Source organism: Vespula pensylvanica, chromosome 17 (genome assembly GCF_014466175.1).
Source record: "Vespula pensylvanica isolate Volc-1 chromosome 17, ASM1446617v1, whole genome shotgun sequence".
Lineage (NCBI taxonomy): Eukaryota > Metazoa > Arthropoda > Insecta > Hymenoptera > Vespidae > Vespula > Vespula pensylvanica.
Window position 1 is genome coordinate 3,411,891 of NC_057701.1, and position 13,782 is coordinate 3,425,672.

The window sequence follows — 13,782 nt, forward strand, 5'->3', positions numbered from 1 at the left end:
GTCAAGTGAACTTCTATTTTCGTTTAGTTTAAATGACCAGTGGTTTTTTTTTCTTTTTTTTTTTTTTTTTTTTTTTTTTTTTGGCAGATACGTCGAACCAGCCAACGTTTTAATTTTGTCATTATTTTTGTTGTTGTTGTTGTTGTTGTTGTTATTGTTGTTGTTGTTAATATTATTATTATTATTATTAAGATTATTGTAACGTTTTCGAAAATGTTCGTGTTCGTTTTAAAATTATCATAGGAATTAAATAAAAATTCTATTGTATTGTATTAATTAATCACGCGTGTGTTGTCGTTATCGTTGTTTTATCATTTAATGCAGCACTCTTGATAATTCTTTTGAAAATTCGAACGAATTTAAATTTGAATTATATGTTGCGCGTTTAGGGGATCGTTCGATTTTATATCTAAAATTGATATCCTTTTTGTAATATATATATATATATATATCTTTTTAAAAGCTTTTCTTCGAATGTAAATTTAAATTCAATTTTATACCATATTTCAATTACATTTTACACTAACTTGTAAATATAACAAATTCGAAAAAGTAGTAAAAAAAAAAAGAACATTAATAAATGATTTAAAAACTTATTTAGAAAAGAAATGTAAAATAAACGCAGCTTTTCCTTATTACGAAATAAAATAAAGTAATCATTAATCATAATAAATATTAAATAAACTACAATAGCATATGCAATGTATTTTTCTTTTTTTTTGCTATCTTTTTCGAAATATCCGTCGAATCGAGAAACGTGACGAAAAAATAAAAATCGATAATTTTAATGTAAAAGTCGAAACTAATATCAAACTCTTCATACCCATTTCTATATTAGAAATGAAATTAAATTTAAATTCAATTACACATACCACACATTTCAATTACATTTAAAATCAAAAATATTATTATCATTATAACATCGTCTATACCAATATTCGTTGTTCCTTTTCAAAAATTTCATCGAAATCAATATATAAAAATTCAATACATCATATTATACTATTACGATACTTTTTAATATTTCAAGAAGAATTAATTTCAATAATACGTTCATAGAAACCATAGAATAATCGCATTTAAAAACAAAACAAAACGAATAATAATCCCATCAGAAAACTTTCGTTCGACAAACGTAACGAAAGAAAGAAAAAAGAAAAAAAAGAAAAGAAAAGAAACAAAAACAGATAAATAAAAACTAAAAATTAGAAAAAGGCCTGATTAAAGTTAAAAAATCGAAAATATGATTAGCAATGAACCAACCGACCACCTATCAATAACGTTCCTACGTCGTACTATATCGCAACGTTGATATTCCTTTTCGTAATCCAAATGTAATTGAATTTAAAGTCGAGTCGTTTTAGAGTATCTAAGGAAGAAAATTCACAAAAAAAAAAAAAGAAAAAAAATAGAAAAAAAGAAAGAAAAAAGGGAAGGTTGAAAGTTAGTAGAGTAGGGAACGACGATAATAATATATTTTCTCTTCCAGAAGAATCTTTTCCTATCCCATTTTCTTGATATTAAAGAGGAAGGAAAATTCAACTGTTAAAATGGGATCGTAAAAATCAACGACGTCCAGACTCTCTCTCTCTCTCTCTCTCTCTCTCTCTCTTTCTACTCTCTCTCTCTCTCTCTCTCTCTTACTTCGTAATGCCGACGCGGCATTAGTGCTCTTTGAAAACGTACCGCTTTTTTCCCGCGGAAGGCAATCAAGCTTTCACGGTAATGAGATTCCAAACGAGCAAGTCGTTTTCCAATTGGTAGGAACGTGTTTGCCCGAATCTTAGCTTCGATTGGTATTTTTCAGAAAGCCAATCGGAAGAACGAACGATCGCAATCAAGAGGATCGTAGTGGTTAAAATGACACGACAATGTGTACGTCACTAAAAAACGAATGAATTGTCGATGTATTATGTCTACGTAGATACGATATAATTTATTCTTTTCAAGTTGGATGAATTAAACGAAAGGAATGATATTAAGAATGATATTAAGAATAATTAATTGCACGTTATTGTTCGATTATTAGTCGATATTATATATTTCATAGAATTTGTTGTATTTGTATTGTTTCAATTAACGTTTATGAGAACGAGCATCTAATAGAGAAGATTTTGAAAATTTTATTAATTATTGTCAGTCGATTAATTTTAATGATTAACTGCGGATGATAATTCATGTTTAAATCGAATAACTTTGTCTCTGTTAAATCAATTATGATGTTATTTATTTTTTAGAGAGAGAGAGAGAGAGAGAGAGAGAAAGAAGGAGATGAAAAATTAATATAAGAATATAAAAAAAATATGTCTATATATATATATAAATAAAATAAAAAATATATATATAAAACAATTCGTTACATTTCTCCTGATCTATCGATAATCGTAAAAAGAAACATAAAAAAAAAAGAAAAGAAAGAAGAAAGAGAAAAAGGAAACAAAATGTGATATTCATCGTATTTCAGGTATTCATAAGGGTATATTTAAAATTGATGGTTTACGAGAAATCTCCAAGAAGTGTGCATAGAACGGACATTGAGATATGGAGTTGGATAAAATAGAGCAGACAATTCAATCGGAAAACAATACCGAATTCTCTTTTGTCTGTATAAACGCGCATAGAAAATCTAGCCATTTGATTTTGATCTAATACAAAAAGAATCTCTCTCTCTCTCTCTCTTTCTCTTTCTCTTTCTCTTTCTCTTTCTCTTTCTCTCTTTTATGTATGTTAGACAAGAAACTTTCTTTAAGACAAGAAACTAAATAAAAAAGTAAAAGAGAATCCATGAAATGTAATACTTTGATATTAAAAAAAATATATATATATATATTCGATTTAATATTCAGAAAGATTGTCATTAAATAAAGAAAACTTTGAAAAATAATTATATCAGAAAAATTTGTCTTTCAATAATCATAGATATATAATATATCGTAATAAATTTTTGATCGTAGAGATAAAGATTTACGTTTAATTTCATTTAATTTTCATAGCGTACTGTATATATTAAAAGAAACAATTATTAGTGTAATAGACAAGAAAGTGAAACGAACGGAATCTATGAAATGTAATACTTTGATATCTAAAAAATATATATTCCATTTAATATTAAAAAAAGATTACTATTTAATAAAGGATACTTTGCGAGATAATTATGTTAGAAAAATTTTTCTCTTAGCAATCTTAAATATCTAATATATCGTAATAAATTTTTGATTCGAAGGAATACAAATTTACGTTTAACTTTTATTTAGCATACTGTATACGTTAAAGGAAATAATTGTTAGGATAGTTTCAACGTGTAAAAGGAAAGATGAAATTGAAAAAGAAAAATGAAAAAAAAAGAAAGAAAGAGAGAGAGAGAGAGAGAGAGAGAGAGAGAGAGAGAGAGAGAGAGAGAGACAGAACACTGTGAAAATATAAAGTAAAATGATTGAACGTTCTCATTATTCTCTCTTTGTGTGTATATACGAACACACACACACATATATGCGCTTGTATAATTCTCGCAACAACTTCCCCAATTTTCTTGCAAGATAATGAAGGTTAAGTCGAGGAAAAAGATGAAAGACAAAGTCGAGAGGATGTTGTAAAGGCTGTCAACTCCGTTGGCCCTACCTTTTCACCACCTAAAGGGTCTCACGAAGGGAGCTTGATTTCCATGACGACACGATTTACCATAATCAAGTATTATTGGGATATAGAAGGGACGACGCAATTCGGGATTTAAATTAAAACCCGAAATTGGTAGTTTTTTTAATCTGACTTTGTTTAATTTCAACAACTGATCTCTTCTAATAAATTGTATTAATTTTTCTTAATTATTCCTTTGATATTTAAATAGTTTAAATAAAACGAATATGTACCGTATATCATCTATAACACATACCTTTTTATAAATATGCTTGTGTGTGTGTGTGTGTGTGAATTTTTTCATCTTAATAAATATTTGTTTATTCGATGAATTATTTAATATTTAATTATTTCAAACAAGACGGATATGTATTTATATTATAAAGATGTATTTCTGTGAATTTTCGAATGATAGTAACTATTTATATACTTGATAACGACGTCGATATATTTAACAAGATCTGATCTTATTTTTACGAAAGATTAACTTGTTAAATAGGAGATGACGAGTTAATTCGTTGAGAAAAGTTGAGCGTTTTGCAATCCAATTTTTTATCGAATTAGTAAAAATATTATATGATATGACTAGACACGTATACACACACACACACACACATATATATATATATAAAAGGTTACTATTTTATATTTATATTATAATAATAATATAATACTACATACTATACTTCATCATATCATACACTATCTTTGTCTCTCTCTCTAAAATTATTTTATAAATTATTTATATAAATTTATAGTAACTATATTTATAATTATAATATATTAATTGTAAGTGTAATATTATGTTCATATTGTATATCTTCTCTTTTGAGAGAATTTATCTTTTAAAAAATGATTGATACACTAAATAATATACACAAAAATATTTAACAGTACTAAATAATGTACGATATATAGTATAGCAATGTAGTATAATTTTTTATATTATATTAAATATAATTTATTTTCTTTAAAAAACTAAACTATTCTTCTTTTCTCTCTCTCTCTCTCTCTCTCTCTATTTTTTTTTTCAAAAACACACGAAGATAAATTAAAGCTTGTAAAGTAAAAACGCATTAAAATTAATGTGTTCTCATATTGAAAAATCAGCTTAGCACTATTTTCAAACTTACCATTATTATAAATCATTCCTTTTATCTAATCCTAATTTCTAACAATTTCCATTTTCCAAACTTTCCATTCCCCATAAATATCATTTCACTATTAATCAAAATTAATTTCACGTGTATCTCTTCGTTACACACATACGTCAAATTTCATAGATTTCGTATAGAAAATGTACGGCAAAGTTTCGAAAAACGTTAATCGATTCTCTTATTCGATAGATAGATAGACAGATAGATAGATAGATAGACAGACAGATAGATAGATAGACAGATGACATACGATCTATCTATCTATCTATCTATCTATCTATCTATCTCGACCGAAGGATAATCGTGGCACGATCGAAGACGCAAAGTACCGATTCGATGATAGCAGAAGGTTTTGCTCGAAGGTAAAGCAGTTTCCCGATGCGTCAGGTGTACTTGAGAAATTAAACGATGACGTGAATAGAGAAAGCACGGTTGTGAGACGTCAAGCTGCATTGGCAAAGTAACGACGAGTTCGCCATAACGACGGAAATTGCAACAAGAATGAAGAGAAGCGATTGAAGTATGTACGTGTATGTGTGTGTGTAAATATGTGTACACATGTATGTATGTATGTATGTATGTATGTATGTATGTGTGTGTATGTGTTCGATGGAGGATGTCAGTAAAGGACGATAAAGCAAAAACGATGAAAAGAGGAAGCAAGATAGATAAGAAAAAGAAAAAGAGAAAGAGAGAGAGAGAGAGAGAGAGAGAGAGAGAGAGAGAGAGAAAGAGAGAGATAGGGAGATTGAAAAACGTAAACGTTCAACGTGATACAGGAAACAGCTGTGTCTGACGTCGCGGTTAGGCTAATTTCACGAGACGTCATGGCAATTCGTAATATCGACTTTTACATCATACCATGGAGAATTCCATTGGACAATAGAAATGATTTTTGATTTAAATTTATTTAATCTAATCTGTCACATATCGTTTATTAAATAAACGAGGAGGATATATCTCATTGGGAAAGTTATAAAGAAATAAATATGTGAGTATGTAAATGTATAAATATATAAAAAATAAAAGTGATGTATAAATGAAAAAATCTTCTGTTGATATAATTAATATATATATATATATATATATATATATATATGTATTAATAATTGATATTATTAATTATATTAATAGATTAATAAATAAAATTAATATATATATATATATATAGTGTATGTTATATACACATACACACACACAGACATATATATATAGTAGTGCAATAATATATTGTAGCAAAAATCGATAAATTAAAGTAATTGAGTAATCAAAGAAAATTACACAATCACGTGTAATCATATATGTTTATACCAATATCCTATAATTGAACTAATCACGAAATATATTATAATAATAATAATATAATACTAATTCATTGATGCATGTATTATCCTATTATTCATTTTATACGATTGTTACATATTGTTAACATTATATGTTTAGAATAATACCAATTTTTTCTACCAACTATCCCAAAACATACTTACAATCTAATAGAGAATCTAATTTATTGATGCATGAATTATTCTATTATCTATTCATTTGATGCAATATCGTTACATATTCACGCGTAAACGCATCGATATGTTTATAAAAATAACAATTCTTTTAATTAAACCGAGCTAACGTAATAAAGTCTAATTCATCGACAAATGAATCGTTCCATTATTATATTTTATACGATATCCAAAAATTAATAACAATTAAAACTTATAGAATCTTTTAACGAACGATTTCTTTTCCCATCTTTTCTTTCCTTTTAATTTTTCAATCTCTTTATATTTGATTTCTTTAATTAATTAATCAATACGATATAATACGCGCACGAATGAAAGATCAGAAATGATCAATGAAATGTTTTATTACAATTTTTTCTTTCATATAACGATAATTATTTTCAAAAGAGAGATGAAAAAACAAAATTTCATACAATATCGCGATAGACGATCATTTTCCTTTTGTTTTATCTTTTCTTTTTTATTTCGTTTCATTTCGTGTTATTTCTTATCGTCTTTTAACAGATTATTACGACATAGTTCGCTGAGTACACTTGAGCAAATGATTTAATCGATATACATGAACTCGGGACCATGCCTATGAATGAGACATCAAACGTTTGTAATTTGGATGATCCTAAGCCAAAGAGCTAATCCAACTGTGCTAGTTTACCTATATACTACTCGATGGACCTTCGACGACACGGTCAAGCAAGTACGAGTGTGTGTACTTAATGTCAGCACCTCTACAATTTCCTCACCGTAGAAGCTGCGAGAGCAATTGCGAGGGCAACTGCAAATGGTTTCTCAGTTAGTTCCGACATTCTCCAAATTAGTAGTTCATATATCCACATCGTTATCATGGATCTTAACTTTTGAAAATATTATTCTCATCCTTCGAACGAAAACTTTATCAATTTCCTTTTAACGTCGAAATTTATCGATCGAAATTTTAATGCTTGCTCGATTCGCTGATATGAAAAATCCGATAAACGATTCTAATAATAATAATATTAATTGTGATAATAATAATAATAATAATAATAATAATAATAATAATAATAATAATAATAATAATAATAATAAAGCAAAAGAAACGAATATTATCATTACTATTTTCTTTTCTTTTTCTCTTTTATTAATCGAACGTATACTTTCTTGATCATTATCAAAAATTAATCGATCGTCAATATACACACGCAATCTCTCTCTTTCTTTCTCCTCTTCTTTATCAATTTATACAAATAATTATATCACGAATAAAATAAAATAAAATAAAATAAAATAAAATAAAATAATTTATGAATAAGATAAGAATGAAACAAACACGAAAAAGATAATCATGATTAAAAAAGAAGGAAAGAAGGAAATAAAGAAGAGAAAGAAGAAGTAAATGAATTAGGTAACACGTAGCAACGAGAGCTTTCACAATCAAGATAAAATAAGAACGACGATAGCGTCTCGTATAATAACGTTCTAATTTGGTGGATACGAATTAACAAAATTGGAATGGCAAGTGGCAAGGATGATGAGCACGAACGAACGAACCAACGAACGAACGAACGAACGAACGAACGAACGAACGAACGAACGAACGAACGAACGTACCTACATATAGTACGTACATACGTATCTATGTTTGTACGTTTGTACGTTAGTACGTTTCTACGTACGTTTTCCTAGCTGAAATTACAGAGTCGAGATTAAGTTGCGTAAGTCAGGCCTGTGTTTGCACGCTCCCCCGAAATTATAAGCGAAGAGGGGCTGTTCGTATTACGGAAGGGAGGGAACGGCATAGTCCTCGGAGATTAAAGTGTCGAGAGAGAGAGAGAGAGAAAGAGAGAGAGAGAGAGAGAGAGAGAGAGAGAGAGAGAGAGAGATGTCTACTTCGGTATGTACTAGGAAGAATCACGGTCCTTGCTGGAAAATTTATTATAATTTTCGTATAAGTTAAAGTCATGTTTATGGCAGAGTAGTTTAATGCCTGGCGAATAAGCGTTAGAAAAACATAACCAAGTACTCTTTATCTCTTTCTCCCTCTCTTTCTCTCTTTCTCTTTTTCTCGAGATAAAAACATTTCTAACAGAACAAATAAACAATGAAAATAAACAATGAAATATTCGTTTATATTTGAATTATTATTATTATTTTTTTCTTTTTCTTCTTTCCTCTTTACTTTTTTCATCATTTTTATTCTATCGAGTTATTCTATTCGAATTATGCTTATATCCCGTAGGAAGCTCTTGTTTTCATTTTCATTCATTGTTCGTGTTTGATTTTTGTTTCTTATTGATTTTTAGTTTTCCTTTTCTTTTTCTTTTTCTTTTTTTTTCCTTTTTACGGTTCATGCGATTCATCGATTTTCAGAGTTTCGTTTGGTTCGTTGATTAACTACTCTCGTCGTGACTTTTTATACTTCTTACAGTTTTGTCGTATCGATTTTGAATTTTTCTCTCTTTTTCTTTCTTTTTTTTTTTTTTTTTGTATTTCATGCAATTCATTGATCGAATTTTTTTCTCGACTTTTTCAACTGAGATTTTTTTGATGCATTCATTTCTTATTCGACTCGTCGATCAACCCTTATCGTGATCGAAATAACTGAAAATCTATGAGACGCGAATTTTGTAAACTTACATTTTTGTTTTATAGATTTTCAATTTGGTCGCATTTCGTTCAATTCATCGATCAAATTTTCATCGATTTTTTCAACTCAGATTTTTTTCATATATCAATTTTTCACTTGACTCGTTAATCAAATCTTATCACAATTTTACAAACTTAAATTTCCGTCTTACTTATTTTCAATTTATCGGATTCGTTGATCAAATTTTCATGAATTCTTTTAAACTCCGATTTATTAATATATTAATTTATCATTAGATTCGTTGATTAAGTTCGATTAAAATTTTCAATGTTCAATTTTTAATACGGTACAGCTACATTCATGTTTATTAATAATTTTTATGAATTAGAGAAAAAATAGATTTTTCTAACGTCGCAATTTGAAATATATTATTAAACGATCGATGAATATTTTAATGAAATTAATTAATTAATACGAACATTTGTCTTTCAGGTGGCGACATCAAAGTTGAAATAAAAATGCCAAGGGAAGCTGAGGAAGGTTCCACAGTCGAATTAAGATGCGAATGGCGACTTTTGGGTGGAGCTGGTCTTTATTCTGTCAAGTGGTACAAGGACGAACACGAATTTTTCCGATACGTACCAGACAACGATCCCAAAATACAAACATTTCCACAACTTGGTATACACCTCGACGTAAGCAAATTTCGAATATATTTATTCTATAATTTAATCTGTACAGGGTATCTCAATACGAATCGAATTTCGGAAACTAATTGAGTTACTAAACAAAGTATTGAAATTCAAGCGTGTAACATGATATATCTATTTATCGTACGATATTAATTTCGATATATTAGATACTAATCGTAAAAAAAAAAAAAAAAAAAAAAAAAGAGAGAGAAAGATAAAATCAATAACAATCTCACTTTACGTCACAAAATTCAATCAAGAAAATAATTAAATAAACAAATAAAAACAAATTATTTTAATACACACATTGACTCCGCTTGTGTAGAGAAAAATGCAAATTTCTCGGGACGTATCTTTTTTTAACCTAACATTTGTTCGCGACATTTACAAACAACAAAAACAACCCGTATCTAACAAAAAAGAAAAAGAAAAAAACAAAATGGCAGGATTTTTCACGAGCCTTAAAAACCTACTAAGAAGAACGCTCAAAAAAGTAAGCTTGAAGAATTAAAAGGAAGAAAAAAAGGAAAGACTGAGAGACGCGTTACTTGAAAGAAAAGAAAAAAAAAAAAGAAAAGAGAGGGAAAAAAAAGAAAAAAAAAATAAAGCAAAAATAGTAAAAATCGGAACTTCATGAGAGTAGAAAAATCTTTCTAAGCAGGTTTGCAAGGCACAAGCGTTGTATTCCCTAAAGTGGTACAGAAGGTCTTAAGGATTCTTCCGTCGACCGTACACGCGAGATTCGATGCAATCAATCTTGCAAGACTCACCAGTACGAAAACCAACGAGCTTCCTTCTTCCACTTTTCCAAAGGTGTTCTCTCTCTCTCTCTCTCTCTCTCTCTCTCTCTCTCTCTCTCTCTCTCTCTCTCTCTCTCTCTCTCTCTCTTCCTCTCTTTCCCGTTTCCTTAACAGAGGTTACTAACATGAAGTTGAATGTGTACGTGTGCGCATGCGTTAAAAGAAAATTGTCAAGAAAATCGACGCTCGAAAGTTCGATGCTCGATTTCCTACCGATCGAAAAGCTCCTATCATCCAAAACGATTTTGGTGTAATTCATCTTCCGAATTGTGGGATATCGAGTTTACCGACAAAACCATTCGAACGACGACGACGACGACGACGACGACGACGACGATAATAGTTGCACCTAAGCATCTTTTGAATCTTTTTGTTGGATAATCGTGAGAAAGATCCACGAGTTTTGCCAAAGGATACTACGATGTTATTCTTTAGATTCTAGCGGTTCGAATATGTCAGAAAAGATATTTTATATATGGTTTTAAATGTTTTATCGTTTTAGATATATTGTCTTTGAATATATTTCTTTTTTGAAAATAAATAAATATGTATGAATGTGTTTTCTTTTCTTTTTCTTTTTCTTTTTTTTTTTTTACTGAAAAAATAAAAAATATCTTATTTTCTGATAAAAAAAAGAAAATATGTATATATATATATATATATTTTTTTTTTTAATATATTCAGAGAGAAATTTTGTGATAGTAATTAAAAATATTTAAATCTAGTCTTCATTAGATTTAGAAAGTCTTCGAATTATTGTACTTAGATGGATTTACTAATTCATTTTGATTACATTTGTTAATTTAGTTCTTCATTCGTAAACTTTCTTTTTCGCGTATACTAATTTTTCTTTTTTCTAAAAAAAATATATTTGTGTGTGCGTATGTATTTTATTCAAAAAGAAATTTTGTGATTTATTTAATACTTATAAGTCAAATTTATTAAAATGCAAGTGTTATGCGGTAAATTTTGATAAATTTACTATCAAAATTATATAGTCCGTTGGTTTTATTTTCAATAGTTTGATATCTCTAATCTTGATTAGATTTAAAAACAACAATTATTATACTTAAAAGTACCGATCTATTTTGACTACAATTATCAAATTTCAGGAGTCTTTCATTTTTAGGAATCTTTCAATAATATATTTTTACATTCACATATTTGTATTTTTATTTTATTTTTTTATCATAAAATTAATTAAATTACTTCATGTTCGAAGATTAATACTTGCTAAATAAAATGTATACTTAATACAATGTTATTATACTATAGATAATAAATAGATATCGAGCAATAGAGAAAGTTCTTTTCGATTAGTTAATTAAATTTTATTAAATTAAACTTAACAAAATAATAATTTTTATATCCCTGATATTTCGTCTACGAATTTACGATCATTATCTCAATTTTAATTCATTCTTTATCACTATTATAAAATTAGCCAAAATGTTCGGAACTTTTAATATAAAAATTTCCAATTCTATATAAATTCTACATCAATACAAAAACTTCTAATTGCAAAATATATTTTCAATCATTTATATGTTACATTCTTGTATTTCCTATGATAAAGAAACCAAAAATGACGCTTTATCGTGCGTCTCATATTCAATGAAATACTATCATCAAAATTTATAAAAACGTTGTCAAACGATTGATTTCAAACGTATACATAAAACCAAAACATTTTTATCAGTAATTTCAATGAAATTTTGATTGGTATACGAATCGTATGTGGATATAACGGAACAAATTTTCCAAAAAAAGGAAGAGAAAAAAAAAGAGACTACCAATATATCGAATAATATCGAATAAACAATTGAAATTGTTTATTCCAATATTTTATTTTTCTTTTATAATAAATTGATTACGTTAGCTGGATCCTATCATTATTTGGTCTTTTCTTATTCAAGCTTGATGTTATCTTTGATATGTATCTTCGACTGAGATCGATATTACGGTAAAAGGAAAATCCTAAAGAAAGAAAGAGAGAAATAGACAGAGAGAGAGAGAGAGAGAGAGAGAGAGAGGGAGAGAATGCAATCTTCGTAGATACACTACATTGTTATCCTTCCTAGCGTCAACTATGAACCCGAAGAAAGGAAAGTCTTGGTTACTGTCGAGAAAACGAACGTATACTCTACGAACGTAAGTTCTACTTACTCCTTTATATCACCAGAATTTCTTTTAGTGATATCTGGGAACTTTTGATAATGGACATCAATTATGATCCTGGTAGGTGAAACGTAGAAAATGAAGTTATAGTTGAAGAACGTTACCGATATCAAATATTTTTTTCTTTTATTAATTGTTTTTTCATAATCATGATAATAATAATAATAATAATAATAATAATAATAATAATGATGATGATGATGATGATGATGATGATATAGTAATAATAGTCTTGTCAAACAATAAGTAAATTTTGTCGATATTTACGGATAAAAAGAAAAAGAAAGAAAAATATTAACGATCGTTATTATCGTGTCGATAATTATTATTGTAGTATATATATATATTATTGCAGTATATATATATATATATATATATATATATATATATATATTCATAGTTGATGTCTTTTTAGAATTTTTTATTAAGAATTAATACAAACAATTCTTTTATTTTATTGGTAGTTTATTTCTAACTAATTTAGTATTATCTTATCAATAATTATCTATGATTGTTTATTTAATTTCATTATTATTAAATAATAGCAAATTTATATATATATATATATACACACACACATATACACACACACATATATATATATATCTATCTTATATTAAAAATACATTATCAAATTCGACCCTATATTCGAAAGTGTATTATTCTCGACTGTATTACAATCGGGTAAAAGGGGTGGAGAGGGTGGTCGGAGGTTCAAAGCTTCCTTAAAATATGAAACCACTTCTCGGCGTGTTATCTTAGGATTGTTTATCGTGAAAGAAATATCCAGAAATTCAATTTTCATCGTGATTTATGTTTTTCATTGGAGAGATAAAGATAGAGCGATTGAGATACAGCAAGAGAGAAAAAGAGAAAGAGAGGGAGAAAGATACGAAAAGAAAAAAAAAAACTTGGAAATGTTGGAGGTCATCTTTTCATTCTCTCTCTCTCTCTCTCTCTCTCTCTCTCTCTCTCTCTCTCTCTCTCTCTCTCTCTCTCTCTATTTCTTTTCTTTCTCTTCTTTTTCAAAGTCTCTCAAACTCCTTTTCAAAATTCTCGATACCAACAATGTATCTTCTTGCGACCATTCTTTCGAGAAAAACGAGATGTACCAAGAGAAAGAATGCAATCTCCAAGGGATTCTCTATTCTCTATCATACTCGAACAATATGCGAGCTTTCTCACCTAATCCAAAAGGAATATAAGAATAACTCTTCTTTCGTTACTTTTCTTAAGACGCAT

General features: G+C 28.1%; 1 protein-coding gene across 2 annotated transcripts in view; it reads left to right on the forward strand.

The window, feature by feature from the left end:
- The window catches only part of LOC122635021, a 259,765-nt gene that overhangs the window by 163,585 nt on the left and 82,398 nt on the right, over window positions 1–13,782 (forward strand). For both annotated transcript variants that reach the window (XM_043824725.1, XM_043824726.1), the window contains exon 4: window positions 9,363–9,565. In XM_043824725.1, the coding sequence (XP_043680660.1) occupies window positions 9,363–9,565 (203 nt within the window). The remainder of the gene's footprint in view (window positions 1–9,362; window positions 9,566–13,782) is intronic.